At 47.3% G+C, this 26722-nt stretch overlaps 3 protein-coding genes across 5 annotated transcripts in view; 1 reads left to right on the forward strand and 2 right to left on the reverse strand.

The window, feature by feature from the left end:
• SMOC1 (SPARC related modular calcium binding 1) overlaps positions 1-21479 on the reverse strand; it is a 164244-nt gene extending 142765 nt beyond the window's left edge. The window contains exon 1 of the mRNA XM_021403152.1: positions 20315-21479. The gene's annotated coding sequence lies outside the window, so the exon portion shown is untranslated. The remainder of the gene's footprint in view (positions 1-20314) is intronic.
• SLC10A1 (solute carrier family 10 member 1) lies at positions 15132-20302 on the forward strand. Its single transcript, XM_021403154.1, has 5 exons — positions 15132-15480; positions 15598-16034; positions 16752-16962; positions 17769-17947; positions 18280-20302. The coding sequence occupies exons 1-5, from the start codon at positions 15250-15252 to the stop codon at positions 18551-18553; spliced, it is 1332 nt and encodes a 443-aa protein (XP_021258829.1). The 5' UTR covers positions 15132-15249; the 3' UTR covers positions 18554-20302.
• SRSF5 (serine and arginine rich splicing factor 5) lies at positions 21592-26155 on the reverse strand. 3 transcript variants are annotated; one of them, XM_021403169.1, is made up of 8 exons: positions 26000-26155; positions 25393-25538; positions 25165-25235; positions 24894-24989; positions 24500-24566; positions 23092-23165; positions 22643-22753; positions 21592-22512 (listed from the first exon to the last, which is right to left on the reverse strand). In XM_021403169.1, the coding sequence occupies exons 2-8, from the start codon at positions 25516-25518 to the stop codon at positions 22263-22265; spliced, it is 795 nt and encodes a 264-aa protein (XP_021258844.1). In that variant the 5' UTR covers positions 25519-25538; positions 26000-26155; the 3' UTR covers positions 21592-22262. The 3 variants fall into 3 exon arrangements, with proteins under 3 accessions (XP_021258844.1, XP_021258845.1, XP_021258843.1); XM_021403170.1 differs by having other exon boundaries at positions 21592-22509; positions 24500-24569; XM_021403168.1 differs by having other exon boundaries at positions 24500-24569.

Below are 26722 nucleotides of genomic sequence, written 5' to 3' on the forward strand. Positions count from 1 at the left end.
GCCCAAGCCTTATGGGAGCTGGGCAGAGCTCCCAGGGAGTGCAGCCCAGAGGAGAGAATGGGACCCAAACCCAAGGAAACGTACTGCCTATTTTAATGTTAAGCAGACTTAAAACGAAACGTTTCATGTCAGTTCAACAAATTGAAACAAAACATTCCTACCTCAGAAATGTCAAAATGCTTCACTTTGATCCAAAAAAATGTCAAAACAGCACATGTAGACATTTCTGAACATGACTGTTTTAATTCCAGGAAGCAATTTTTTTCCGAGTTTTTTTGCTCCAGTTTGTTCTGTTCTAGAGAACAGAAGCAGAAGTTCACAATTCCACATAGTTTTCCTCATAACCGTTTGTCACAGGAGGGACCAACATTCCCTGTACGCGTGCACACATGAGCACCCTCGCTCATACCCCCCCACTGGGTACACCTGCTGCCTGTCCCCTTTCCGATCTGGTTTCACCGCCCATATAGATGTGCCACTGCCAGAGGATGCCCTTCAGCTGCAGGAGATCTCGAGCATCTGGTCACACCCAGTGCAAGCGTGCTGTGCTGTCACACACAAGTGGTGGCTGTCCACAGGGCAGCTTAAGAGCAGAGTGCTTGGGGTGTCATCTCCACTGTTGCTGCAGAGCTCATACACAAACCAGTCCTCTTCTCCCAGCCAGGGAGAGCATGGGTTTTGGTCTAAACCATCTCAGACATACAGCGTAGAGTGCCAGCGTGAACTGTTTGAATAATCCCCTGCTTTGGGGAGCAACACTAAAAGGAGTGCCCATGGAAAAAGAGGGAGCTGAGTGGGAATCTAACAAACCACTTCAGTGCATTTTGACCAGTGAACTTAGTTGGTATTGCTGAGGATTACAGACCCCCAGTGTGGTCAAGAGCTCACTAGTATGGAGAAAGGTGACCCAATCCTAATCATGCACTGCTTGCCCAAGAGGGATCCACAGGTCCCTTTTCACCTCAGCATATATAATTCTAGCACTACATCTAGTAGGACTTTGACTACCTGTGTAGCCTCAACTTACAGCATTGTTGCCTTCCAGCTGAAGGCTGCAGATGTGGCTGCATGTGTCATGGACCCCTTGGAAAAAGCATTCCTCTTCCGCTGTGCAACAGCCAAATCTTCCCCTGTGCTTCCCCATCAAAACCTTTTAGCTGTTCTGTGCTTATCCATACTCTTGAGATAAACCACTTTTTCCCAAAAGCCATCCTAAATCTCTGAGTGTTTATTTTGCATAGTCCGACAGTGCTGATTCCTCCTCCGTTATGCATTCCCAAATAGGACTCCTTGATGCTGAGTCTCAACTTGTATCTACAGGGCAAGGTGTCTTGTGTGTACACCACACTCTCTTGCCTTGGTGGGACAGTTCCCATGGCCAGTCTTCAGCCACATCTGTCTTAGCACTTCAGCCCAGCCTGGCCAGGACTTCCCTGGTGTGCTCCATACTCCTTTGCTGCCAGACTCTGACTATTTGTTCACTATGCTTCCCTGCTACAAACCAGACTTTTCCTGGTGCCTTCACCTGGGTGAACTTCTGTGCATGCCAGTGTCTTTCTTTCTGGGAGAAAATGCTTCCTTCACATACTTCCCAGTAAGCATTTCTGCAAAACAACAATTCTCCTCAGTCCTGGACATAAACATTTGCAGCGCTAGGGTAGGTATTTCTCTCATTTTGTGTAAATAACACTTAATAATTTGTTCTGCTAATTCTGATTCTATCCAAATTTTCCAAATTTATTCACCCTCTAAATGTGTAAAAATAAACTGCTGGAACAATTCATATTGCATCGACGGCTGAAGAAACTCTCTCGGGTTCCACTGTTACCCAAATAGTACCCTCCAGGCTCATTCCCTGCGGGTTGGCAAGGGATCAGCACTTGCAGGCTCACTCAGAGGTTTGGATCCGATGCAAAATCCATCTTCTCACTGAGTCCTTGCAGTGTCTTCACATGACTCCTGTGACAGCCTAAAAGAACATCCAGAAGGCCTTATCCATCACTGGACTGTCCTGGGCTGCAAGAAGAGAGTGGATCTGAGATGGGCCGGCTTCCAGGTGATGATTGTTCCCACCTCCTAGTAACAGCTTGCAGAAGCCTTGCCAGTTGCTGGTGTATGTCCCTAAATATAGGAAGGTTTTAGGCTTTGAAACGTGATGGAGATGATTAAGGGTTCTTCCTTTTAGGGATAAAAGCGCAGTGACATTTCATGGATGCAGTATATCACCTTCGAGGATCATGGCATGCATTGTTTTAAAAATAGAGACTAACCACAGAAACAGAGGAAATCAGCGTGCAGGTTATGTTCCAAAAGTCTCCCAAGTGAAGCTTCAGATGTGCTCTGCTGCAATCATCCCCCTTGTAGATTAATTCAAGGCTGTACTAATATGTGGATCATGAGTGTGACTGTTACCATGGGCACATATCTAATCAAATGGATCCTAATTACATCTATTACCCAATTTGGCACTTAGAGAGTGCTTCAGTGATTATTCTTCTGCTTGTCTGACAAATAACATGATTATTCAGTAAGCTGCATATGTTTTAATGGTGCATTTTTGTTCTTTGATAAGAAGCTGTCTAACTAACTGAAAGTGCTCTTCACTTGCAAAGGCATAGTTAATATTAGCAACCAGACTCTATTCATTATGTTTAATAACCTAAAAAATATATTTAAGACTCTGTGCTATGCTCAGTTACCTTTAGAAAGCGCTTTATGATTAGTCACTAAAAGCAAAATAGTCTCTTCTTTTCAAGGATGAGAGCACTTCTAAATTTTCAGTTTAAGATCATAGATTACAGCGCAATTTGTTTTAAAAATAGGTTTAAACACTGATACTTGTCTTTAGCTTTACGACTGAAAACAGATTATTTACATAAGTCTTGGATTTATGAGAGAAGCAAGGAATTTTTCAAGAATACGTCAAAAAGAAGTTGGTGATGCTAATGTTCACTACCTTTTGCCAAACACGCCTTTCACAGCATGAGAAATAAATGCAAAAGATTGGTGTTTCTCCTGCACTACCACAATGCTCCCTGGCACAAAGAGAAAACAAGGCTTTTCCTGTGGCACCAGTCAAAGGAAGGATGTTGCCAGCAGGATGGTGGGACAGGTGGTGATGGAAGCTGCAGAGCTCAGCCATGCTTTATATCATCTGGAGACAAGACAGGATCCTGCCAGACCTGCGTCAGTGAGAGTCAAGCTTCTAGGGACGTGAGACGCAGGCAGCATCCCACTTTCCTTCTCTTTCTGGCAACTTTTTACTCACATAATTTTCTCTTCAGTATATTTGGGAAGAGGACCCCAAGAAGACCCCCTACAGTTTGTCCCAGCACGTTTTACTTTCCATCCCCACGCTGCCTGCACAGCCACAAGAAGGCCACACAGCGCTCAGGTTTTAGCAGCCTCTTCATTCTATTATTCTGTGCACAGAAAGGATGACGAGAGAAGAAAAGGAGCTTGTAAATCAGCAGATGACCAGAAGGATGCCATCTTCTGTGCCTTTCCTCCTACGACACCTGAAGCGTAGGAGGAAACACCTGGAAGACACCTGGACAAATGTGCAAAGAGTGCAGCTCAGATGGCGGGTGTGGGAATGAAGCAAATGATTGAGCTACAAGGGGACTGGCATAACTGAATAGAAAAACAGACTGTAAGGGTTCTAGTTAAAACTAACAATAGGAGAGCACAGTCTGCCAGAGATGATGACAAGTGAATAAGGTCATGGCAAGAAGGAGGAATTCCCAATGTGATGCCCAGAGAAGAGATTATCAATAAAAGCACATGTTGTGGCAGGTTGGCTTTGGGCACATTATTTTGAAAACCCTGAAGAAAACCCATTGGTGAATGAACCCGGCCGCTGATCAAAGAGAAGATGAAGTCCCTCTGCCCTTGCCTCTTCAGTGTGGATGGGTGAAAGAGGTGAAGAGCCCTCAGCCCATGCCACTTGTCCACTGGCATTAGCATGGTACCCATCCCAAAACACCAGAGAAGTGATCTGCAAGAGCAAGACTTACTTGGAGTGGCTGTGGGACTGAGAGGTGGTGGTCCTGCTCCTGTGGGTCAATTAGTACTTGAATGAGCCAGTGTGAATAGAGTTTGCATGCCTATCACTATAATGCTTAACTTAGAAGTTGTTTGCATATACTTGAATAATCAGTAGTAAAATAGAAGGTGGAATATTGGTTTATATGGTAAGGAGTGGTATCGTGTCATTCAATATTCCCCATGCTGGTTGCCACCCAGTTCAGCCAGTAGTCTCTTTGCTAATAAATCCTGAGGTTCACAGCTTTAGTTGCTCTGTGCCACCAGGCACCATGAGACTAAACAAGACCTTCCTCCATCTCCCAACCCCCACATCGTTAAAATTAATTAAACTGTTCTCCTGTGGCATTCAGGTGTCAAAAGACACCTGGTTATTCTCGCTTCTAACCACCCATGGGTGCAAGGATGGAAGCACTGGTGGGGCAGCCTAGTCTGCCCTGCTCCCCAGGCACAGCAGGGAGCTGCCTGCTAATCAGCATTCCCCAGCCGCAGGTCAGCATGCCGAGCTATCCGTGTTCCCCCGTGTTTGTCATTTTCCATCAGCCTCTATTTTCTTCCCAGATCTCTTTGGTGTACCAATTAATGCAGAGGGTTTTCATTTACTCAAGCCATCCAAACCAGCACTATGCTAATACCCCCCACAATCACTGCCAACAGCTCATAATACATTTTAACTGCTCCTTGGCCTTTGATGTGTGAGCCTTCTGGGCAACATTATCATTACCCTTTATATATCTCTGTAGGTGAATGCAGCACTGTACAGCAGCTTGCATATTCTAACTGTGAGCCAGGGTTTGTCTATGCCTGCAATAAAATACGTTGTCCTAGGAATTATGTGAGAATTGTTTTCTCTTTGCTGGTAAAACCCAAAACAAGCTGCTGACCCTAAATAAACAACAATACCATGCTGGGAGATCTTATTTTCAAAGTGGATGAGCAAAGATAGTGAGGAGCAGGACAAGCCTGCAGAGGCCCTTACCTGGGAAGAGGTGCTGATTGGAAACCTCAGTGGTGGTGTGGAGTTCTGGTGGGGTCTGAGTGTCCGGGCAAGCAGGTAGTGTTCCTGGCACATGTGCTACAAATAAAAACACTGCTCTGGCTGAAGCGCCAGATACAACTAAGTTCAGGGAAATACAAGGGGCAATTTGTAGGGAGCCGGGGGCATGCATTCTTCACAACGTTGAAGCCATTTACGGTTTTGAGGGCTCTCTTAATGGAAATAGTTACAATTGCATTTCTCAGGGAACATAAATCAGCCTGGGTGGCGTCAGGCTGACAATTTGGAAGGGCGCTCAGCCCAGCTTGGAAGCTGTGAAAACATCCAAAGGTCTGAAAACTTAGTCTGAGATCACACAGGTTAGCCAAGGTTGGCTTACAACATCCACACGGCTCACAGGTGCTTCCAGAGGGCTGATGGAGAAATAAGCTTCCTAATAAGATATTTTTGTGGAAAATGTTGGGTAACTGATGTTAATACGCATGTGCATGGTGGAAGTAAAGTAACTTCTAAGGAGAGCTGTCGTGGTCAGCATGAGAAAGTCATCAGACCCGGTACTGCATCCCTGATCCCAGCTAGGCCACAGCACTCAAACTGTCCCAGTGACTTTGCACAGTGGTCCACGGCTCCCCTAAGCCCCATGGTCATGCTACAGCTGCACAGAAAAGCCCTGTTCATCGTTGCCCTCCCCTGCCCTTCAGACAGTCCTTTGTGGGAGTGCCTCCTGTCCTCCTCTACTTTCTCCCGGAGGTACCATCTCACCAACAAGATGCTGACCACCTTTACCCCCAAGTGACTGGCATAGGAGTAACCAGCAGCCCTCACATGAGGAAAACTTGGGTTTCAACACTACCAGTGCTGGGCCTAGTTTTGGGCAGTGCAGCAGACCTGAACAGCAGGCCACCATGTTGAGGCAGCCAGAGCCCAATGCATGCCCAGCACCACAGCAAAAAGCACTGAGTGCGGGACAGCACTCACGTACAAAGGGAACAGGCCCCTGAGAGTTCACTGTGAAGAGCCGCTGACATGCACAGCTAACACTGAGGAACGCAAACTGTGCTTTCTAAAAATATAGAAGCACAGTGCCCAAGGGAGGGTGGCTCAGGGCAGAAGCCTGGCTCTGCCACCACATCCCTGTGGGGCTCTACACGGGGCACCCAGCCTTCCTGTGCCACCCAGAGCAGCTTTGTGCAGTAGGCTAGGAGATCCTCACAAAAACAGATGCTCCAGAAGGCCACAGGCTGCACAAGTGAGCTCCAGGCTGAGGGAGTCCCCTCTTTTGTGAGCCCTCAGGGGAGGCCACAGCCCTCCAGCAGGCTCTGCAGGCAGGAGATGGTTCTCCCAGCTGAGATTTGGGTTTTCAGTAGACCTTGGCAGACCTGAAGCATGTAGCCAGACACACCCACATTGGGCATGCAGCCTATCATCTGCCACTGGGACAAAGACGGCCATCAGCTGTCCTTCCCAAGACCCCCAGAGAGGGCTGGCAGAGAGCACTCCTCAGCCTCCCACACTGTACAAGAGGGTGAATCCCACCACCAGGTACTGCTCTGAGCCTTCAAGAGACTCGTGACAGTGAGTCCTTCCTGCCATCACTCTCCTCAGGTCACCTGGAAAGGGCTGGCTGCCCCACACATGTACCCAGGGCTCCACAGGACCCAGCATCATGCTCTGTAGAGGTGCTGCCCCATCCCACACAGGGAGGTGCAGAAAGCACCCTGTCTACAAACACAGAAATGGTTAAAATCATGGGTAAATTAAACTTGTAGTAGAAAAGCACATACTTTTCTGGGCAAAGAAATTCATCCTTTCCAGCACTGCCAACCCCACATACTCTAAAATTATGTGTCAGGCTCCAGAGAATCGCAGCTTAAGAATCACAAGGGTTTTTGTTCTGGTTTTTAAAGAAAATTATAAATGTTTGAGCTCTTCCTAATTGCACTCGGGTTTCTTGAACTTTATGATCACATTTTTTCAAAACTTTTCTCCAAATCCCTGAAGGCTACAGACTTCTACATTTTTATTATAAAATAAAGTTGAGAACCTCACCTAATGCCCAGAGCTTTGGGGCAAACAGCAAAGATCAAAAGGCTTGCATTAAAATTAGAGGAATAGGAAATACTGGAGATCTCAAGAATGAAAGACCTGCAACGTACATGCCTCTTGCCATTTTTCTCTGTTGTTGTGCAAAAGAGCTTTTAGAAAATATGTTGCTGTTTCAAAAATCATCCCATTGCTTAAAAGCATTTTTTGCCAACTTTAAGAGCAGGTCTTCAGCAACATTTTGCCTCTGAGAGTAACACTGTTTGCAGTCAACGGGCACAGAAAAACTGAGTTTGTTGCCCCGGGCTGTCAGGGACAGAGAAGCACGGTGTCTCCAAGAGCACATTGCCTGCTCTGTATTGCTGTCCAGGGAGTGGAGAAGGTTCAGAAATATTATCCAAGGTCAAACCTGACCTGACCTTCAACCTTCAGCATGATCCATACCGGCTTCACAAAAAAGAAACTTATTGCCAAAAACAGAGCAGGTGTGTGCCCTCCAACTTACTTTCCTCATTTCCTACAGCACTGAAGACCTGCCATATGCCTTTCCAGGGATACCTGAGCTACAGCATAGATAAACTGTGATAAATGTATCACTCTATAAGGGGTCCCGTGATCCTCCAAGATTAAAGGCCAGTCTGAGTGTGGACTCACTACCAAGCCCCTTGAAAGGGTCTGGGTTGTGGCAACCTGATTATTGATTGCTGCCTGTAAAAGAACGTGATACTCTCTTGTGCTCTGGTCTTGTTAGCTTTATTTACCGTAACACTTCCTGAAACATCCTCTTGTGGAGATTATGGCTTCCTTTGTTTGCTGACAGAATGAACAAATGGAAATAAAAACACGCTGCTAATAATTGTGTCCTACTATAATTAAAGCAAGACAAAAGCATTGCACTGCTGAGTTTGGCTTGCAGTTGCCTGTGTGCTTGGACAAGACCTAGCACAGGAGGTGACCACAAGAACAGCAGCAACCAAAAGACAGCAGTGCCTAATTCAGCTGGGGAACTCAAAGACATGTGGCTTCCATCAGCCCAAAGACCCAGCAAAACATCCAGGGGGACGAGGAATACATTTGGACAACCAGAATATCCCACTCTTCAGGCTCCAGCATGTAATCTGGGTATTTATTAATGGGAGCAGGAAGAAACTTTCCCCATGAACAGGTTACTCCGTGAATATCTGATGAGGATTCACTTCCCTCAGTTTCCACTCATGGTGGCCAGAGACAGGACAGAGGACAGATGTGCCGTATTCCTTTAACATGGTATGGCAAGGAAAGAGGCTCTCCTTTCCTTCTGTGCAACTGAACAGGCACAAACCAGGCAGAGATCAGCCTGTTTTTGAGCTCACCAAAAGGAAAGCAGCAACAGGGCTGGCAGCCAAGGCATACAGCTCTGCTGGCATGCAGGCCAGAAGCCAGCAGCCCAGAGTACTGCTCCCACAGAGCCTCTGGGCCTAAGGAGCTGCAAAAGGTGAAGACAGATGGGTAAGTACACAAATAACGTTTTCAGCAGTCCACTTGAACTTCTCATGGTCCATTGGCTTCAAGCAGAAAGGCCAACAGCTCACTTCAGTCAGGAGGCAATGTGACTCAGCAGGATGGTGCCCTGAGCTTTCCTCACATCAAAGAAGACATCTTCAGCTCATCACACTGGGCTCCCAGTCTTCCCAGCATGGCATCAAGGCATGGTAAAACCCAGTACCACATCTCCCTCCGGAGTCTTCATTCTCACCACACCACCAGGAAGAAAACATGCCTTCAGCACCTGCTTGCAGAGGTGGAATAAGGGCAGAAAATTGTTTGCCAATGTCCTACAGCATGGGCAAGCAAAGAAATAGGTCCACCTCTCTTTCCTCACAGGCAGACAGAAAAACCCTCTCATGTCCTGCCTTCTTGATCAAAGAAGTTTAAGACAAAGGGAACAACATAAGCAGGAGAAAACAGAGAAACATTTTTCCAAAATCCAAACTGAAAAGTGGTGACATAACCACATCACTAAGCCCTCTAAAAACCTACTCTGTAAATGAACAGATCCCCCTTTGCTTTTTCACTATTTAAAGTCCCTACTTCCTCTCTGTGCTAATGGTCAGCAAGACTGCATGCCCTCCCAATGGCTTAAAGCTGTGTCTCTGCTGTAGATTTGATTAGGATTCTTTAGCATCATCAAGCATCCAAACCTGAGGAAGCCTTTCTGTAGCTAGAAAGCGTTACGCTAATTTATTAAGCTCCAGTTGCCTCAGGTCCTTCCCCCATCCCACCCAGGAAACAGTGAGAAAGCAGGGAACAAGATCTAGGCTGACCCAGGCCATCTACAATGACCTGAAAAGAGATGGCAGCAAGATAGGGGTTGGATATTAGGAAAAACTTCTCAGAAAGAGTGGTGAGGTGCTGGAATGGGCTGCCCAGAGAGGTGGTGGAGTCACCGACCCTCGAGGTGTTCAAGAACAAAGTAGATGTGGCACTGAGGGACGTGGTTTAGCGATCATGGTGGGGATGAGCCAGTGTTTGGACTTGATGAACTTAGAGGTCTTTTCCAAACTTAATGATCCTAAGATCTGCTCAGTGACTTTCTCAGTCCTAAGCCTTATAAGTAAGTGCAGTGTGGATGCCATAGCTCTTTCTGACCCATGGGGAAATCTCTGCTGCAAAGTAACCTCACATATACTCTTCTTGAAGCACCTATTGTGCCTGTGGGAGAGAGGAAAGTCTGATCTTCTAATACATGCAATCTACAGCTTTGTTGAGAAGACTGCAAGAGTAAGAAAGAACAGAGACGTTATCTTCAGGCACCACAGTCATTGATGCAAGGATGCCAAAGCAACAGACAAGAAGCAGAAAAAGATGTAAGCTCCACAGCAGCAGCACCACTTTCACCCTTATTAACCCAGTAACTCTGAAGTATTATTGTGGTCCTACAAGGTCAGGTATGCACTTTGACACAACTCTGCTTCGGTCTGCATTACTTATATATCAAAACAGAAAAGCTAATTTTAAAAGGAGATTTTTTTTCCATACGTCTGTTTTAAGCCCATTCCAATTTCAGCCTGACCATCAGAAGTGGACACAGCAGAAGTGTGGTGGAGACTGAGGACATCAAAACAGAGTTAAGGAGCTAGAGGTTATAGGGTCAGCACGCTGACAGATGATTTGCCCAAATCTGTTCACAGGGGAAGATTAAATTTTTCAGATGGCCAAATATGCTTAGTTGATGGCTGGAGCATTATCTCAGCAGCTTAAGGATGAGCTCTAGCGATGTAGCATGACCTAGGCTTTGCTAACATGACATCCCACTGATGCCTGCAAAGGCACCGATGACAGCGGCAGGCTCACATATGGTGATCTACTGCTACCTGGGCAGTTTACATCTACGGAGTTAGCACTTGAGCACAGTCTGCCCAAGTGAAATTATTTTAAATGTAGGCTTGGATACAAAATGATGCACGCTTACCTCAGGTCAAGATACAACTGCCCTTTGAAAGTGAAATGCATCTACAGCTGGAAGCTGGGGAACCTTCTGTCCCCCACATCAGGTCCCTCAGGCTCATACCAAAATGGCTTGTCACCTGACCTACAGAAAACACAGCATCTTCTGAATACTCATAGCCCAACGTATGTCAGAAGATTAGCAGACAATGCTTGCTTTTCCCATGAAACTAAGAGCAATAATCGAGGCTGTAAGAGTTGGATTCAGACTTAAGGAAGGTCCTGATGGACTGCCAACAGCATTTTACTGGACTGAAGGAAACTTAAGCTGTCAAATATTTATGAAGCTGTCCTTTACATCTGGTCTCTAAGGAAATGAAACAGTCAAGATCAACCAGGCCCACTAATTACATAGTTAACAAGTGACTACGATAGACAATAAATAATATTTCTTTTCCCATGGGGAAAAATAAACATCACAAAAACAAACAGGCTTCCTACAGTCTATGCAATTCCCTCCCACCCCTAGATTCACCTTTGAAGTGAGCCTGCTCCAATGCTACCCCTTCTGCAGGCAGGGGCAGTAAGGCAAGATGTCCATGCACAGACAGGCTTGCCAGTTTCAGAGGAACAGTTTCTCTGGAACTCTCTACACCACTTGAGGCATAACAATGCCCACCTGGACATCAAGTTCGTATTTAAAATGACTCCCTTATAATGGAGAAGAGGCTGTTTTCTCACTGCCAACCAACTGAAGCACACACTCAAATTGACAGTGCCGAGTGCTCCATGGGCCCCCACAAGAGATGAAGCCATCAGGAACACTGTGGAGGGGCGTGCTTTCCCCTCTGCTGGCTGCTTAAAATAAGTGTCACCAACCCAGACAGATGCTGGCGCTGCATCTCAGCAGGCACTAATTTAGCCCATACGCGGTGTTCTTACATCATTTGTTCTGGGCAGAGCTTAATTGCAAAATTAATTATTTTCCTATCAAACAATTGTGTAAGAGAGGAGTCATAGGATTTGTTTACTTATTTTTAAGCCTGATGGATACTAAATGGGATTTGAATATATATATAAATAACTTTGTCTCTTGTTGGTGCTAAGAGAAGTGCTGCAGAGGCAGAGAGCCAGTAAATGCCCTGCACTAGAACAGAGGGCATAGCCACCAGGAAGGCAACAGGACATGATGCTGGCCATCCCACCACGGTGCATGGGGAACTGAGCTATCCATTGCAGGATGCCAGCACATGTGAGGCTGGTCAGTGTCACAGGTGGTGGGCCCCAGAAGTGTGAGACTCCTCCAGAGAGCACTGCTGGCCACTGGGCCAGGTCTCTCCCCAGCCCTCCTCACCTGCCAGCACACCGTGGAGCTGCATGGACACGCAACAGGACAGCACAGAGGAGAGGGGAAAACAGCCCTCATCTTGGCATCAGGCTACAGCTTCCTCAGATCACGGCAACTTGTACCTAACTCTCAGTGGCCCTGCTTGAGCACTGGTATGGGCCACATCACATCCAGAGGCCTTGTCACACTTCAGTCTTTCTGTGATCCTGCAAGTGATTTCCATCTCAAGACAAGGCTGTTCCATTTATCCTCGTCTTTTGCCATCTATCAGAGTAGGATCGGACATAAACAGACTTAATCACCACCCCAAACACACAATTTTCCTTGTGTAGAGCCAGACCAAACCACAGGCAGCAACTGCTGATCACACAGCCCAGAAGCCTACCTCTTGCACATTCGTGAAGAAGCCTAGGGAAACCAGCATTTGAGCAGTCCAAAAGGCTGAGAAGGAAGCATAAAAGCAGATCACGTTCTGTTTTAATTATGATGGAGACCACTAGAGAAAAATTAAGGCTCATCTTGTTTTTTAAGGAGCGAAATGTATCTGGAGTTTAACTGTTTAGCCAGGTGGGCTGCATCACCCAGATGATGATGACAGAAATGAACTGCGGCCTTGGGGAGCCACAGGTGGAACAAATCAAGGCAAGGAATGATTTCACCTGCAGAAACCCTCCCCCCTCCAGCCCTGGCAGGCACACATGTGGGGGTAACCTTCGCTTGGGACAGGCTGCTCCAGCTCTTTGGCCTTGCTGTGGGTACTGACCCACCTCCAGTATCCTCCTGAGCAATAGGACAACGCTGAGCAGGATAAAAAAAACAAAAACAAAAACAGGAGTATATGAGGCTCAGGATGCTGTTTTTGGCACTAGGAATTGAGCCAACTGACTCCAAATCTTACAAAAAAAAGTAGCCAAGCACATAACTGTGCAGCAGGAAAACCTTACCAGAGCAAAGCATGAGATGCCAAGGTCGCACCTTGAACTGTGGGCCAACACAGTGTGAAATCTGGCACAAATCAAGTCACTGCCACACATATCAGGTGCATCTGCTGAAATACAGCCTTTGGGCAGCAGCTGGGCTGAGCCCAAGTTATGTTAATTTCTGTAAAAACACAGAAGAAATGACAGTCCCAACTGCAAATTAGAAAAGCAGAGCTTGGCTCCCCACCACTGAAGATGGCACCTGAGCCATTTCCTATTTTTCAAGCAAAGTGATGAAATTACATTACAGAAATCGTGAAGCAGTGATGCTTTTGCTCTCTTCTCTATCAAAGTCTACAAAGCAGTTCACTTTGAGTTCCAGCAAGAGATCTGTCAACTTCTACATGTTTTAGTTTTAAATATTACCTTTGGTGCCTCAGGCTCGTTAAGCACCCTGTGAAGCCCAGCATATCTTTGAATTGAGGAGTATTGTACACGATAAAAACAAAAAGATCTGAGAGATGCCTCAGATGAGACTCGGTTGTTTTGAGGCCTTTCATCCTGAAAACGATCTGGCTCTGGGCGTGCAACCACTGCCCTCATGTGGTGTGAGCTGGGCAGAACCTGTCAGGGTGAAGTCACCACGCTCGCGTATTCTGCCTCTCCGCCAGTCTCTCCCTTCGTTCCTGCGGTGTTTCCTGGGAACCAGCTCTAAGTGCTGCGAACCAGCAGGGGCGTTTGAAGAGCAAACAGCTAGCAGGCGTTTTGTTAATTACTGGGATAGTCGAAGCATTCTTCTGCAGTTCCGCGAAGAAAGACAAAGAGTGAGAGCATTTCAACATGGTCATTTTAAAAGGCTGAGCAGGCAGGGAGAGGTCTGGGTGCCACTAGGCAATGGCATTTTATAGCCCCTGAGCTGCTTGACTTGACTTCACATCTTCTGACAGCATACAGAGCACAATTAAAAGTTAAACACAGTGCAAACATTAGGAGAGCGGTAGTGGGGTAAAATGCAAAGGGAGAGAGGAAAACAGACAATTGATGGACACATTTTTCCTGCAGTTTCTCAAAATTCCCATGAGCCTTGCCCATGTGCAAGACTTGGGCAGCACCTGTATGCTCCTGAGAATCTTGCAGCTGCCCAACACAAACTGAAGCATGTGCAGCACGGCAGGCCACCTCCTCTCACTCACTTGGCAGCATTCTGTGCCACACCACTGTCAGAGCCCTCTGACAGCAGCATGTAGGCAGTGCCAGCAGGGCTGCAGGAGATGCCATGGGCACACGCACACCAACAGCTCCCAGGACTGCTCTGTCTCACTGCTTTCCCCTCTCCCACTCTCATCATGGATGCCATGCTGGTCTCCAGATTTGTTGTTGGTGCTTTTCCGGCCTGGCTCCCAGCCTAGAAAACCAAGTTCCCAATCCAAAGCGAGCAGGAAGGATGAGGGAGGGCAGCCCTGACATTCCTTCCTGCTGCCAGAGGCGTTTCCAGAGCAATGGGACTGGAGAGGTCAAGGCCATGGATCTCCAGATGAATAGGTGCAATGAAGACGTCCTCATAGCGTGCAGAGCAGCACCGTAATGACCTTCAGCAAAAGGATTAAAGCTTGGCCATACCACAGCCAGCCTCCCAGGCTGAAAGCCCTTCCGAGTCCTGAACCACGGAGAAAGACACCAAGCCCCATAACAGCACACATTCTGACATTTTCCCTATCCAAATTGCTTTTTCAGACCCAGGCTTTACATTCTGCAGGCAGAGGACAAGATTCTGTCAAGGAGGAAATATTTCTTTGATGCAGAAAGACTGAAAAGCGCTTCTCCTCAGCACGTGCTTCCAGGAAGGGAAGGAGCAGCAGGCAACTCCATCAACGCCCTCACGATCTGCACTCCCAGGCATGTAAGGTAATGGCATTCATTTCGCTCTGGTTTAATATGTTCAGCTATGTGTGTGTCTCTAGACACACACCCAATCTCAAGGGTACTCCATAAATGAAGGGAAAACACACAGAGGAGTGAGGAAAGTATATCCCAAGCCCAGCCAGGGCCCAGGAGGTGACCACCAAAGGTCACCTACACAGCAGCTGGAGGAACAGCCTTGGGCAGCCACGTCTTCAGTCGCTCTACCCCCTTAGCACCAGCCACCAGCTCCTGTACTTGCATGCATTCTGTGAAGCCCAGTGCTGGAAGCATAGGTATGTGCTGCAGAGGTCAGTGGAGGAGCTTGTCATGCAGAGCCTCTGGTCAGAGCTAACAGGGAAATTATATTATTTCACTTGGGGGAGCTCAGAGAATTAATTCTTCTATGCAGTCAAAAAAAAAAAAAAAAAAAACAGAACTAAAGGACGCTCTGACAAGAAGAAAGCACAAGAGATGGCACAGAAAAAGGAATATGTTGTGGTTTTTTTTTTTCCAGAGAAACTGCTAGTAAAATGAGTATCTTCCCAGCTTTCCTATAGAGAGATTGAGGTATGACCAAAAGCATAAACATTTTACAACACTTGTTAAAAATGAAGTACATCTACGCATCTTCTTTTCAAGCATTGGTTCAGCAGTTCCTTGTGAACAAGAGCTCTTCTGCCTGTCTTTACCACTTTCAAACAAACTTTTCTCTCACTTTGACCAGCTCTGCCCTCATGTTCGCTGTGAGAACAGACTCTGGAAGAGGAGGCAGACAGAGTAGGAGCTGCACAAACTGCCAGGTGTGTTGCTGAAGTGAACGGGGCTCCCACTCGGTTGCGGTGAGACTGATAGTCTGAGTTTGTGACTCATGCAGTTTTATTCAGACTTCTGAACAAATCCCTTCCTCACCTTGCCAGCTGCCTACAGAGGGGACCTCTGAACTTCTCATCAGGATGAACTCTTTCAACGAAGCCTCAGAGAGCCCAGAGCTTTGGAGCCCAGCTCACCCGCAGAGCACCTTCTTGACCAGCGCAGCACCACCATTTGCATTCAGCCAGCAGGCCACAGACACAGCCCTGAATGCCATCCTTATTGTGGTCCTCTTCATCATCATGGTATCTCTGGGGTGCACGATGGAGATAGCCAAAATCACAGCGCACCTCAGGAAACCCAAAAGCATAGCAATTGCTGTAGTGACTCAGTATGGCATAATGCCCTTGACAGCATTTGTACTGGGCAAGCTCTTCCAGCTGGGCCCTGCAGAGTCCCTTGCCATCCTCATCTGCGGCTGCTGCCCAGGGGGAAACCTCTCAAACATCTTCAGTCTGGCACTGAATGGTGACATGAACCTCAGGTAAGCAAGGCTGAGTGCGTGCTCATTGCCCAGGGCAATCCAGTTGCATGGCTGGTTCAGCAGCTGGCCTAACCAACGTTAGCAGTCCCCAAGAAGCTGGGCAAAGTTCTGATGTCTAGAATAGTTTTAAATCACCCATGCTTCTCAACAAGCCAGTTTGCTCCTGTGAGAAGTGTGAAGCATTATTTTGTCACTTGTGAATTTCTGAAACGCGAGCTATACCCATAGCAAAGAGTTCACTGTGATGTTCAATAGAATCATAAAACCATTAGGGTTGGAAAAGTCTTCTATGACCACCTAGTCAAACAATCAGCCCACTCCCACCATTCCACTAACTGCATCCCTCAGTGCCACATCCATGTGGTTCTTCAGCACCTCCAGGGACAGTGACTCCCCCACCTCCCTGGGCAGCCTGTGTCAGTGCCCAAACACTCTTTCTGAGAAGAAATGGTTCCTAACACCCAACATGAACCTCCCTTGGTGCAGCTTACTGTCATTATTTCTCATCCTAAAACAGAACATGAGTTACATTCCCCTTCTCTAGACATATCATGTACTCCTATGACCTGATGGTGTTGTTGTAGAAGCCTCAGTGACGGTCTGGGAAAGAGCAAGGTAAGGTGTTTTATTAAAACCCTGTGTCTAAGCTAGTAACAAAATGAGTATATTTCACAAAAATAACTGTCATTCTACTGAAGGGTTCTTTCTCCAACTCAGCATCATAATGACCACGTGCTCAACACTCCTTGCGATTGTACTGATGCCCCTGCTTCTGTACCTTTACTCGGGAGGACTATATGAGGGTGATCTGGAGGGCAAGGTACCTTTCAAAGGAATAATCACCTCCCTGGCCCTAACGCTAATCCCCTGTGCCACTGGCATCATCCTTAATGAGAGGAAACCACAGTACTCCAGCTTTATCATCAAGGTAAGAAGCACCCTGTGCTGGTCACCTTTCAGCCAGGCGCCTCAAGGAAGGTCGCAAAGACAGAGGCACAGAAATATTAACCTCTTTAATACACCACAGACCTCTGAAAGGACTGGAGACAGTTCTTGGGACATCCACCTCACTGCTTCAGTCATTAAAATATCTCTCCAAAGAAAAGTTCTCCCCCTTTGCCAGACAAGCAAACGTTTAGTAGGCAGTTCCCTGCTTTGCTCTCCTTTGTTGTCTTAACTTTAATTTATTTTGCTACAAGCAGCACTAAAGAGCCTCATGGGCACTGACATTGACTATTACTGTAACAAAAGCACTCCACAGATAAAATAAAGTTTCCCGCTGTTCTCAGAGCTCTAGCAGGGGGCAAAATGCACATCATCAACTCACTACATACGTCAGGGAGGGAACTCTCCAGCAGAACTCAGCATATCTGAGAGAAACCGCAAAGATGTGAGCACCAGGACCTAACAAAGACCTGACAAAACGGCATTAGGAATGGGGGGAACCTTAGAACCAGGCAAGATGCAGGAGGAGCAGAGCTCTAGGCCTCTTGAGCCTACACAGAGCAGCAGTGATCAGACCGCTTCAAAAGAAACGCAAACTCCAGAGCAAGAAGGGCCCAGCAGACCCCCAGTTCTTGTTCCTTTCTGCTAACACTGCCTTTCTGTTTATTTCCCCAACAAAACAGGAATGGGGCAGATGGGCAGGGAACTGGGCACAGCCATTTCCTACAGCTAAGACAGGTTTTGCCGGGGATTTCCACTTCATCCGCATTTAGAATGCTTTTATTTTAGACAGGGATGGTTGTGCTTCTACTATCATCCATAGCAATAATCATTCTGTCTGTGGCCAATGTGGGAAGCAGTATCAGGGCCATCGTCTCACCATCTCTCCTTGGATCTTCTGCCTTGATGCCTTTTGTTGGATTCCTGCTGGGCTACATTCTCTCCGCACTCTTCAAGCTTAATGAGGGGTAAGTTCCTCTACTCCTGCATTCCCCCTCTATCACCAGAAGGAATAGAGAGGCACAGCAGCTGTCACGTACAATGGTAAAACATTGGCTTCAACATGGATGCATTTTCGTAAAATAAACAGTGACCGTAGTGTCCCAAAATGGGTTCTAGGAGCACACTGCAAAGGGAGCATGAGGTAAAACCTCTTAACTTTCCCAATACTGCTCCTGATAAAGCAACTTTTAGCACAGGTAAATGCACCAAGCAGCGCAACAACAAGGTGGGCACAGTACATCTTAAATAATTTTTAAAATGGATCAGATTTGTTGAGGTTTAACTTCTCCTCCTTCAGATGCAGGCGGACTGTGTGCGTGGAAACTGGCTGCCAGAACGTCCAGCTCTGCTCCACTATCCTCAAAGTCACCTTTACCCCTGAAATCATTGGCCCCCTGTACTTATTCCCACTGCTCTACTTGATATTCCAGCTTGGAGAGGGCCTCCTGCTGGTCCTGCTCTTCAGGATCTATGACAGAATGAGGAACCTGAATGGCAAGTACTGCTTAGCTCCTGCATTTCCTACCCTTTCCAGTTCAAACCATATATGCTTACCTATAATTGCCAATTAATTGCTGCTTTCTAGGGACAGGACACAGCTGCCCTTTTACCTCAGTAACCATAGCCAGTACACTAAACAGAAATTGGTAATTGCAGCAGATCCTGGTTTCACTGCAAGCTGTTAAGAGATTCATTTAGAAGCATCACTTCTGGTGGGGGAGGGAGGAGAGCACAGACCCACGCAGTACCACGACTAAAAGAAGGAAACATTTGAATTATTTCTAGCAAAGTACATACGTAGATTTAAGCCTAATTATATAGATGTATCTATTTATGCTGTGCATATATATGTGCGAGTATACCAACTTCAGCAGATTCATAGCATCAAAGCCCAGGTCAATGCTTGAAGTTCAGACCCTCCACTGGTCACCCTCGTGCTGCTTCCAGAGCAGCTTCTTCCAGGACTCTGGGAAAGGGAAGCAGCTGAGCAGCACTACAGGCTGCCACAGGAGCGTTTTACCACATCACTGCGCCACAACCATTTTATAGTTTGTACCAGACCTACTATTCTCATTAGATTTTTCTTTAGGTGCAGCAAAAGCAATCTGTGCAGCTGTAGACACAGACACAAAACCAGTATCCAGACCATGCAGTTACAGCGGGAAGCCAGGAAGGCAGCACAGACCGATTCTGCAACAGCCGCTATCACAGCCCTCCTCTGCAGCTGGCCTACAGCTTTCTAACAGTTCTGTGTGAACCTTCAGTCCCTCTGCTCATTTTACACCAGAGGATCTGTTCCGGAGCTGTCTCCGCCCTCATATTTTCCACAGACCTCCATCCACAGAGAAAACCTCCCCATGCCAGTACAGGAGGGAAACTTCAGGCTCCCACGCGGGAGATGAAGACATTGTAGCAAGCAACCACTACTGTTTTTCCTTCGTGACAATCCCACTGACTGCCGTAACTCACACCAGTTCCCTTCCTGAATGTCACATGCTTAGGGCTGTCCTGTTGGCACGTGCTGCAAGCAGTTCCCAGAGCTGTGCCTGCAGATATGTGATTTCTCAACTAAGTACCCAAAATGTGCAGCGAAAGCTTCCCAGTGCAGGAGCCACTGAGCGTGCAGCTGAGCAGCCCACGGCTGCTCGTCACCCCTGTTCTCCATGAACCTGAGCAGCATGCTGTACTGCTATGGTAGCGTGCGCTTTGAAGGAGTCAGCTAAGCAGAAGAGATCTCTAGGACACCATCTGGTTATCTCCATATTGCAAAGAGCAGTACAAGGGACCCATGATATACTAGAAATACATTGTAACCTGAAGAAATCCAGCTTAAATAAGAATAAAGAGGATCATACCAAGAACCTACACTGAAATGCAGCATTGTTTCTGGACAGCAGGAAGCAGAACCCTGCATAATTCAAAGTCTAGAAGGAGGGTTTAGAACTGCAACCCCCCCCCCCAACCCAAAAGATGGCCATGACAGCAGCCAGCTCTGCAAAACCACGCAGAAGGCTGCTGGGCAGGCTGCCTGGGAGGCAAATTGGGTATTTTAGAAACAACTCATAACAGCTATTTATGGAGCAGTACTTCACGTTTAGCCATAGGATCTAATTCTCGCAGAGGGAAGAGTCTGAAACCCCACCCATTAACTATGTACCTTCAGCTGCCTGGATTCCAGCCAGAGCCAAAGTCTCATTTAACACAGATACCTGCTATAACACAATAGAAAGTGCAACAGACAGCAGAGCAGCAAGAGCCAAGGCTGCAGCAAGTGAGGATCCGCTCAGATGCAACAGCAGCGGGCATAGAAATATGAGAAAGAAACTGCTTACCTTCAGAAGGCCTGTATGATCCTCCGGTGTACAGAGATTTCCAGATGAGATACCCCCACCTCCGCTGCCAACCCCTAAATGAGGTCTGGGAAGGGATGGATCCTGGCCCCACCCCCTCCAATCAGGCACACCGCATGCACCTGAGCTCCCCTGGGTTGGCCCTGCCTTCCCACCAGGTGCTCCATCACTGGTTCAGGCCATGACTCAGCATTTCTTCTACACCTGTTACTGTCCGAGCACATGGGAACGATCAGCTGACTCGAGATAAAAGCAGGTAACCATACACCTCGGGTTACGGCCAGTGCCTTTTTTCTTCCTGCAGGGTAAGGTTCTCTTCTTCCACATGTCAAGGAATCCAACATCTGAACAAGCCACTGAAACCTCCCAGTTCCCAAAATTGAGTTACCCACGTTATCGGTCTCTCTCAGTGTTTGATTTCAAGAGCACACAGTACATTGATACAGTGCTGTCTTCGTGAATAGATTCACAAGCTACAAAAGCTCATTCGTGTAACTGTGTTCAAAGCTAATGAACGAGAACTGCACAAGAGTAAAGAGAAAAAGGGTGAGGCCTGAAGACACCAGAAAGCATCCCCTCTCGCACTCCTCTCTGCTGACCCTCCTCGCTTTTCCTAGGACCTGACCCTAGGATCCAGGGATCTCTTAAAAGGTCTCAGTGGATGAACGGATTAGCTTTGGAAAGCACTTTAGAAGAAAACATTTGTCATTTTTCAGAGTCATTTCTGAAAAGCTGTCCTGTAATGAGGATGAGGGCTTGAGAAAAAAGGGGATTGCAGGTTACCACCTTTGTCAGGATAAACTTAGAAAGCACTAAAATGCAGAACCAAAGGCTACCACCACTGCAGAACTCTCACACCCAATTCAAAAAACCCTCTTCTTCCTCCAGAATGAGGACTGATGCCTATACAAATATTCGATCCACAGCTCAGTGTCCCTTTGTACACGTGCTCGGGCACACAAACTAATGGTTATGTCCATCTTTAACATTTCACACTCATTCCCCAAGCAGTAAGTTAACACTTAAATGATTCATCCATTCCACTTTTTGCTTTGAATTCTCTCAGGCTTCTCCTTACCACGATTCTTATGTCAGAACATAAGCATCTGAAGGAAACAGGTAATGAAGCTCTCTCCCGCGCCCAAAACACTCAGCAGCAGCTTTGCTGCAGTTGGCCAGAGAAAATACTTCTAGACAGATCTACACGTGGCACAGTCACAAACATGAAATTAACAGTAAAAACAAACAAGAAGCAGAGACACGTTTCTTCATACTTTATTTGAGCTGTTTAATTCTTAAGTATCAAGAGTTAGGGTGCCTTATAGAATACTATTACCACAGGGCAGTGAAATGGGCATTTTCTTACTGCAGTGCAAGGCGTATTCAATGAGAAGTTTTTAAAATAAAGTTTTATTACCAATACTGTCGAGCACTTAATCTGCTGACCTATAAGTGAAACAGTGGTTCTAAAGCACAAAAAAAAAAAAAAGCTCTGAAATAAAGCTTTATGTACAGCACATGTAGAGCTCTTAGATGCCTAAAGCTGTTGGTTTAATATCTCAAACTAATATTCTGAATTGCTATTCACACTTGAGTGTACTGGGAATTCAGTGTTCAGATTACTCTTTTTGGAGTAAAAAAAAGTTTTAAAAGTTGTCTGCTTTAGTTATAAAGAGCTCTGGCAATATACACAAACTATTCACTTCAGACATTCACAAAAAATGTGAGCAAAAAAAGGGTTATCAAAAAACATTTAATACAATTAGTCAATAACCCTCCCCACCAAGGTCCACATCTACAAAGATCCCGCAACCCCCCCTTCGTCCCTCCCCACCCCATCCAAACCCTTCCCCTCAGAAAGTCACATACTTACCACGAGTTCTAGCAAGTATGGTTTAAAAAAGGGCCCCCAGGGCAAGTCACTTATAGTTCAGTTGCCACTATCAACGGATCTGGACCTCGATCTAGACCTCTGTCGATCCACAGACGATGGGGATTTAGATCTACTGGAAGAGCCACGCTTCTGGCTCTTCTCTGGCATTGGAGATCTGCTAACTGATCGAGACTTGCTACGGCTCCTGCTCCTTGACCTGCTGTAAGACTTGCGGCTTCGGGAACGGGAACGGCTACGAGACCTGGATGAGCTTCTGCTACGAGACCGTGACCTGCTTCTGGACCTACTGAGGAAACAATAAGCATCAGCGTTAGCACTGCAGCGAGCAGCCAATCCACTCGTCTCCAGTTTTGCCGTCTGATCACCTACTTCAAAGCTTTCTTAATCCATCATCATTACTTAACAGATATCCATACCTGTGTCTTTTGCTGCCTTCAATTAGTTTGATTTTTCTTCCATTAATTTCTTTACCAGAAAGCTTTTCAATAGCATTCTTTAAATCACTGTAAGAGGCGAATTCAACCACCCTACAGAAATTCAGAAACAAAAAAAGCCAACGTAGCTCGCTATTACAAGTTGTATTTTGGACGATACAATAAATAAAAAAGCACTCTGAGAAAAAAATTAAACAACTCAAAAAAACTCCATACTGCTTGTAGTCATCCCACATCATATACTCAAGCACGAATTGAAGAATTCCCTCCCCAACTACCACAGACTGCATGTCCTGCACGTTTAAAGGGCAGCTAAACAAAGCCATGAATTCATAGCTGCTGAGCACCGAAGTAGCCAGCTTCCATCCCCAGACATCTACATAACGTGTGCAAATATCACTCCAAGGCAGTCAAGAGAATTTGAGGCTTACCCTTCATTTAACTTAGGTCTGTGTGCATCTGCAAAGGTTACTTCCCCAGCTTGTCTCATGAAGTCTTTGAGATCCTAACACAAGACCAGTAACGTTACGCAAAGAAGTGAAAGTAAATACTTACATATATTTATACATAGTTGCTTTTTGTGGGTTTCTTTTTTGGTTTCTTAAATTATTATTATTTTTTAAAAGGAGCAAACAAAAACGACTACTGGAAGGGAAGATGTTAGATAAACTACAAACGTGGCAACTGCCACACTTGTATTCTATCGAAATTGAATTATCTACATTAGGGCACGAAATAAATGAAAAAAAAAAAAAGCATATTGCTCTAAGCAAAATGCTAATAAATGTCTTAACATTAAGGAAAATTAAATTAGTCTACGAAGATTAGATAGATTAGAGAAAGAGAGAAAGGGAAATCTAAACAATACATTTGTATATATTTATGTTAATACTGGACTGAGTGCAAAATACTACCCATATACTTTTGTACTATTTCAGTCTCCATTTATATTACAAGTCTTATATGCATACAGAATTACATTTACATAACACCATTATTTTGTGCCCCATATGTCATTAGAAATATAGATTACTTTACCTTTATTAACATTTCCCTAGGCTAGCCAAGCAGCAAACTGTATTAAGCGACCGGAGATACCGTCATGATTTATGCCCGACTGGCTCTTCGCCACCCACTTGACGAACACTACCCAGTCGATGGAAGCCATTAATCGCACCGCCCTCCCTATTAGGAGTCTAGTGACGGATCCAGACATTCGCTACGCTTGATGTTACCAAGGACCACTTTACTGCGATCAGGATTCCAACGACCACCTAATTTCGTATCTTTCAACTCTTTTCGACCAGGATCTCTTATTCGGAAGCGTTACAGGAAGAACAGCTCTCAACTTAGGAATCAGATCTCGTTAACGCTCTGGGATCGCTGCAATGTGGCACTTTAAGGAGTGCATCGATTACGTCTAGACCGGCAAACACAGATCTAGAGGTGGCCAAGTGACATTGTAGGAGCTGACTGGAAAGTCAACCAGGCCCGACCAAGAGTGACCAAGACAGAACGATTAGGATAACCCACAGGCACTCCTCGTCATAAGGCCAACGACACAGATAGGCTGGCAAATAAAGGGTTTAATATGTGGTTAAAATGGATTTAAAAAACAAGAAAATAAATAAATATACTTCCTCAAATATATACATTTATTATTATAAATTAAAGTTAACTAGTTTGCATTTGAAACATTTAATTTACATTATTAAAAATTACACTAGTTACATAAACACTTTAATAAATTAGATTTAACTTTAATTAATCATTTAACAAAGTAATTACATTACATACCCATTAAACGAAGTCAAAATAGTTAATCGTGTTTTAACAAACCTGCCAGCTGACTCGGGACGACAAATTTTCTACTATGAGACGGTTTTCTGTCCTTAAAGGCGGGGCACTTCTGCGGGGAAATAAACAGTTGAGACTTCTGGAAGCAAACAGCACAACCGCACTTAATATTAGCAAGGCCGCCGCCAACAGCTGGCGTGAGCTTATCGGGAATACCATCACCAGTACAGAGTGCCCCGAGGAGCCAAGGACAAGCATCGCGTACTGACGGGGTGCAAGCGTAAAGGAGATGAGCGTTTGTGCAACGCTCGCTCCCCTGCCGTCCCGTCGGCTGGTGGTTAGGCATGCGGGCGGCACCGCTCGGCACCGCGCTCCACCTCAAGCTCCCGGGTTGAACAAACCCAGAGCCGTTGTACTGGACCCGTGCAATACACACCTCCTGTCACTGCGTGGACGGCGGCTGCTAAAGCGGTCAGAGTACCTCCCTCGGCCTCTACCCCTAGAGCGTGCTCTCGCATGCTCAATAGTAACCCTGGAGAGACAAAGAAGAAAGGAGAAACCGGGTGTCTTTATGCTTCTTCCACGTCCCTTGTTACCAGGGCAGAGCCTACAGCAGGGTTTAACGGTACCGCTAACAAACCGCAATTTGTGAATATAAGACATGAAACGAGCCGGTCTGAAGCAGCGCACGAGATGGGGCAGCTCACCTCTCGCTGCAAAGCTCTTTTCCGTCCAGCTCATAGACAGCATCGTCTGCATCTCTCGGATCCTCGAATTCCTGCAAAAGCACCCCAGCAAACACGGAATTCGTAAGCGCCAAGGCAGGGGCACGGAGCCGGACGGAAGCACCGCCTCACGGACCCGCTCGCACGCTGCACGCCCGCGCGACACGCACCACCTGCAGCGGTAAGGGGCCCGGGGCAAGGCGCACTCACCACAAACCCGAAGCCCCTCTTCAGGTCGATGTCCCGGATGCGGCCGTACCCCTTAAAGAACCTCTCCACGTCCTTCTCCCTGGCGGCGGGGTTCAGCCTCCCGATGAAGACGCGGCAGCCGCTCATGGCTGGAGGCGCGGAGCTCGCTGCGGGACACACCGTCAGCCCCGGCTCCGGCCGCGCCCGATGACTCAGCACGGCCCCGCCCCGCGCAGCCGCCCTCCACCCGCGGCCGGCCTCACCCCCGCGGAGGCCCAATAGGAGCCAGCCAGCTGGAGTCCGCCCCGGCCCGCGCCAATGGGAGCCCGCAGCCCCCGAGTAGGCCCGCCCACAGCACGCCCCGCCCCCCTCGGCCCCGCCGGCGCATGCGCGCGGGCCCCGAAGCGGTGGGAAGAAAAGCGAAGGCTATCGCTCCGCCACAAAATGGCGGCGCGGGCCGCACCCAGCAGCGTAGGGAGCGCCGGGTGAGCGCGGAGCAATAGAGAGCGGGCCCACCGAGAGCCCCGTGCGGCAATGGATCCCCCTCGACCGAGGGCCCCTCCGACCCGGCTACCCGCTGCCGCCGCACAGGGAGACCCCATGCCCTCCATCCCCCCCCGCCACGAACCTGGGCCGCGGGTCCCGGTGCGTGCAGGCCGGTGGGCGCGGGCAGGCCGGTACTGCGCTAGCGGGCGGCGCTCTGCTCCCCGCGCCGCGGCTCGCTGCTGACTGCGCTCCGCCCCGCCGCTGTGCCGCAAAATGGAGGCGGCCCCGCGCCTAGGCCCCGCCCCTCCTGGCTGCGGCGCCTCGCGGCGATTGGCGGAGGCGTTTGGCCACGCCCCCCAGAATCTGGGTCGGGGAGGAGCGGACCGGGGGCGCAGAGCTGGGGGCGTGGGGGTGAGGAGCGGCTTCGGCCCGGGAAAGAGGTGCGGCAGGCGCCCGCTTCCTCCACTTCCCGAGGCCACGGATTGCAGAGGCTGAGCATGTCCTCTCAGCTTCGCCTCTTGCTTAATGGAGACCCAGTATTCATTTTACAAAGGGTGTGAAGAACGTAGGTAATCATAGGAAATAGTAGGATGCAGCAGGTTCCTGTATACTGAAGTGGCCATCCCTTGTCATCCTTAAACTCATTTAAGTCACTAATGAACCACCATTGAGAAAGCTGCATCATGGCCCTGAATGCCTCGCTGCTAGTAGGTGCAGGGATGCTTTGATTAGCAAGCTTGCCTTCGGAGGTCAGAGAGGCAATAGAACGAAAGATTAAATAATCAATGTATAAGCACTTTCATCCATTAAGCTGCTCACACCAACAAGCAGGCCATCAGCAAGCTGTTTCAGACAAATCCAATGC

This window comes from Numida meleagris, chromosome 6 (genome assembly GCF_002078875.1).
Source record: "Numida meleagris isolate 19003 breed g44 Domestic line chromosome 6, NumMel1.0, whole genome shotgun sequence".
NCBI classification, from domain to species: Eukaryota; Metazoa; Chordata; class Aves; order Galliformes; family Numididae; genus Numida; species Numida meleagris.

Excerpts from the sequence above, each read along its gene's own strand:
- SLC10A1 (XM_021403154.1), top strand. The coding sequence starts at position 15,250 with ATGACCAAAAGCATAAACATTTTACAACACTTGTTAAAAATGAAGTAC. Across the intron at positions 15,481-15,597 it reads GGAGCTGCACAAACTGCCAG|CTGCCTACAGAGGGGACCTC; the intron begins GTGTGTTGCTGA and ends TCACCTTGCCAG. Across the intron at positions 16,963-17,768 it reads ACTCCAGCTTTATCATCAAG|ACAGGGATGGTTGTGCTTCT; the intron begins GTAAGAAGCACC and ends CTTTTATTTTAG.
- SRSF5 (XM_021403168.1), bottom strand. The coding sequence starts at position 25,518 with ATGAGCGGCTGCCGCGTCTTCATCGGGAGGCTGAACCCCGCCGCCAGG. Across the intron at positions 23,166-24,499 it reads CGTCCCGAGTCAGCTGGCAG|GATCTCAAAGACTTCATGAG; the intron begins GTTTGTTAAAAC and ends GTCTTGTGTTAG. Across the intron at positions 22,754-23,091 it reads AGACCTAAGTTAAATGAAGG|GGTGGTTGAATTCGCCTCTT; the intron begins GTAAGCCTCAAA and ends GAATTTCTGTAG.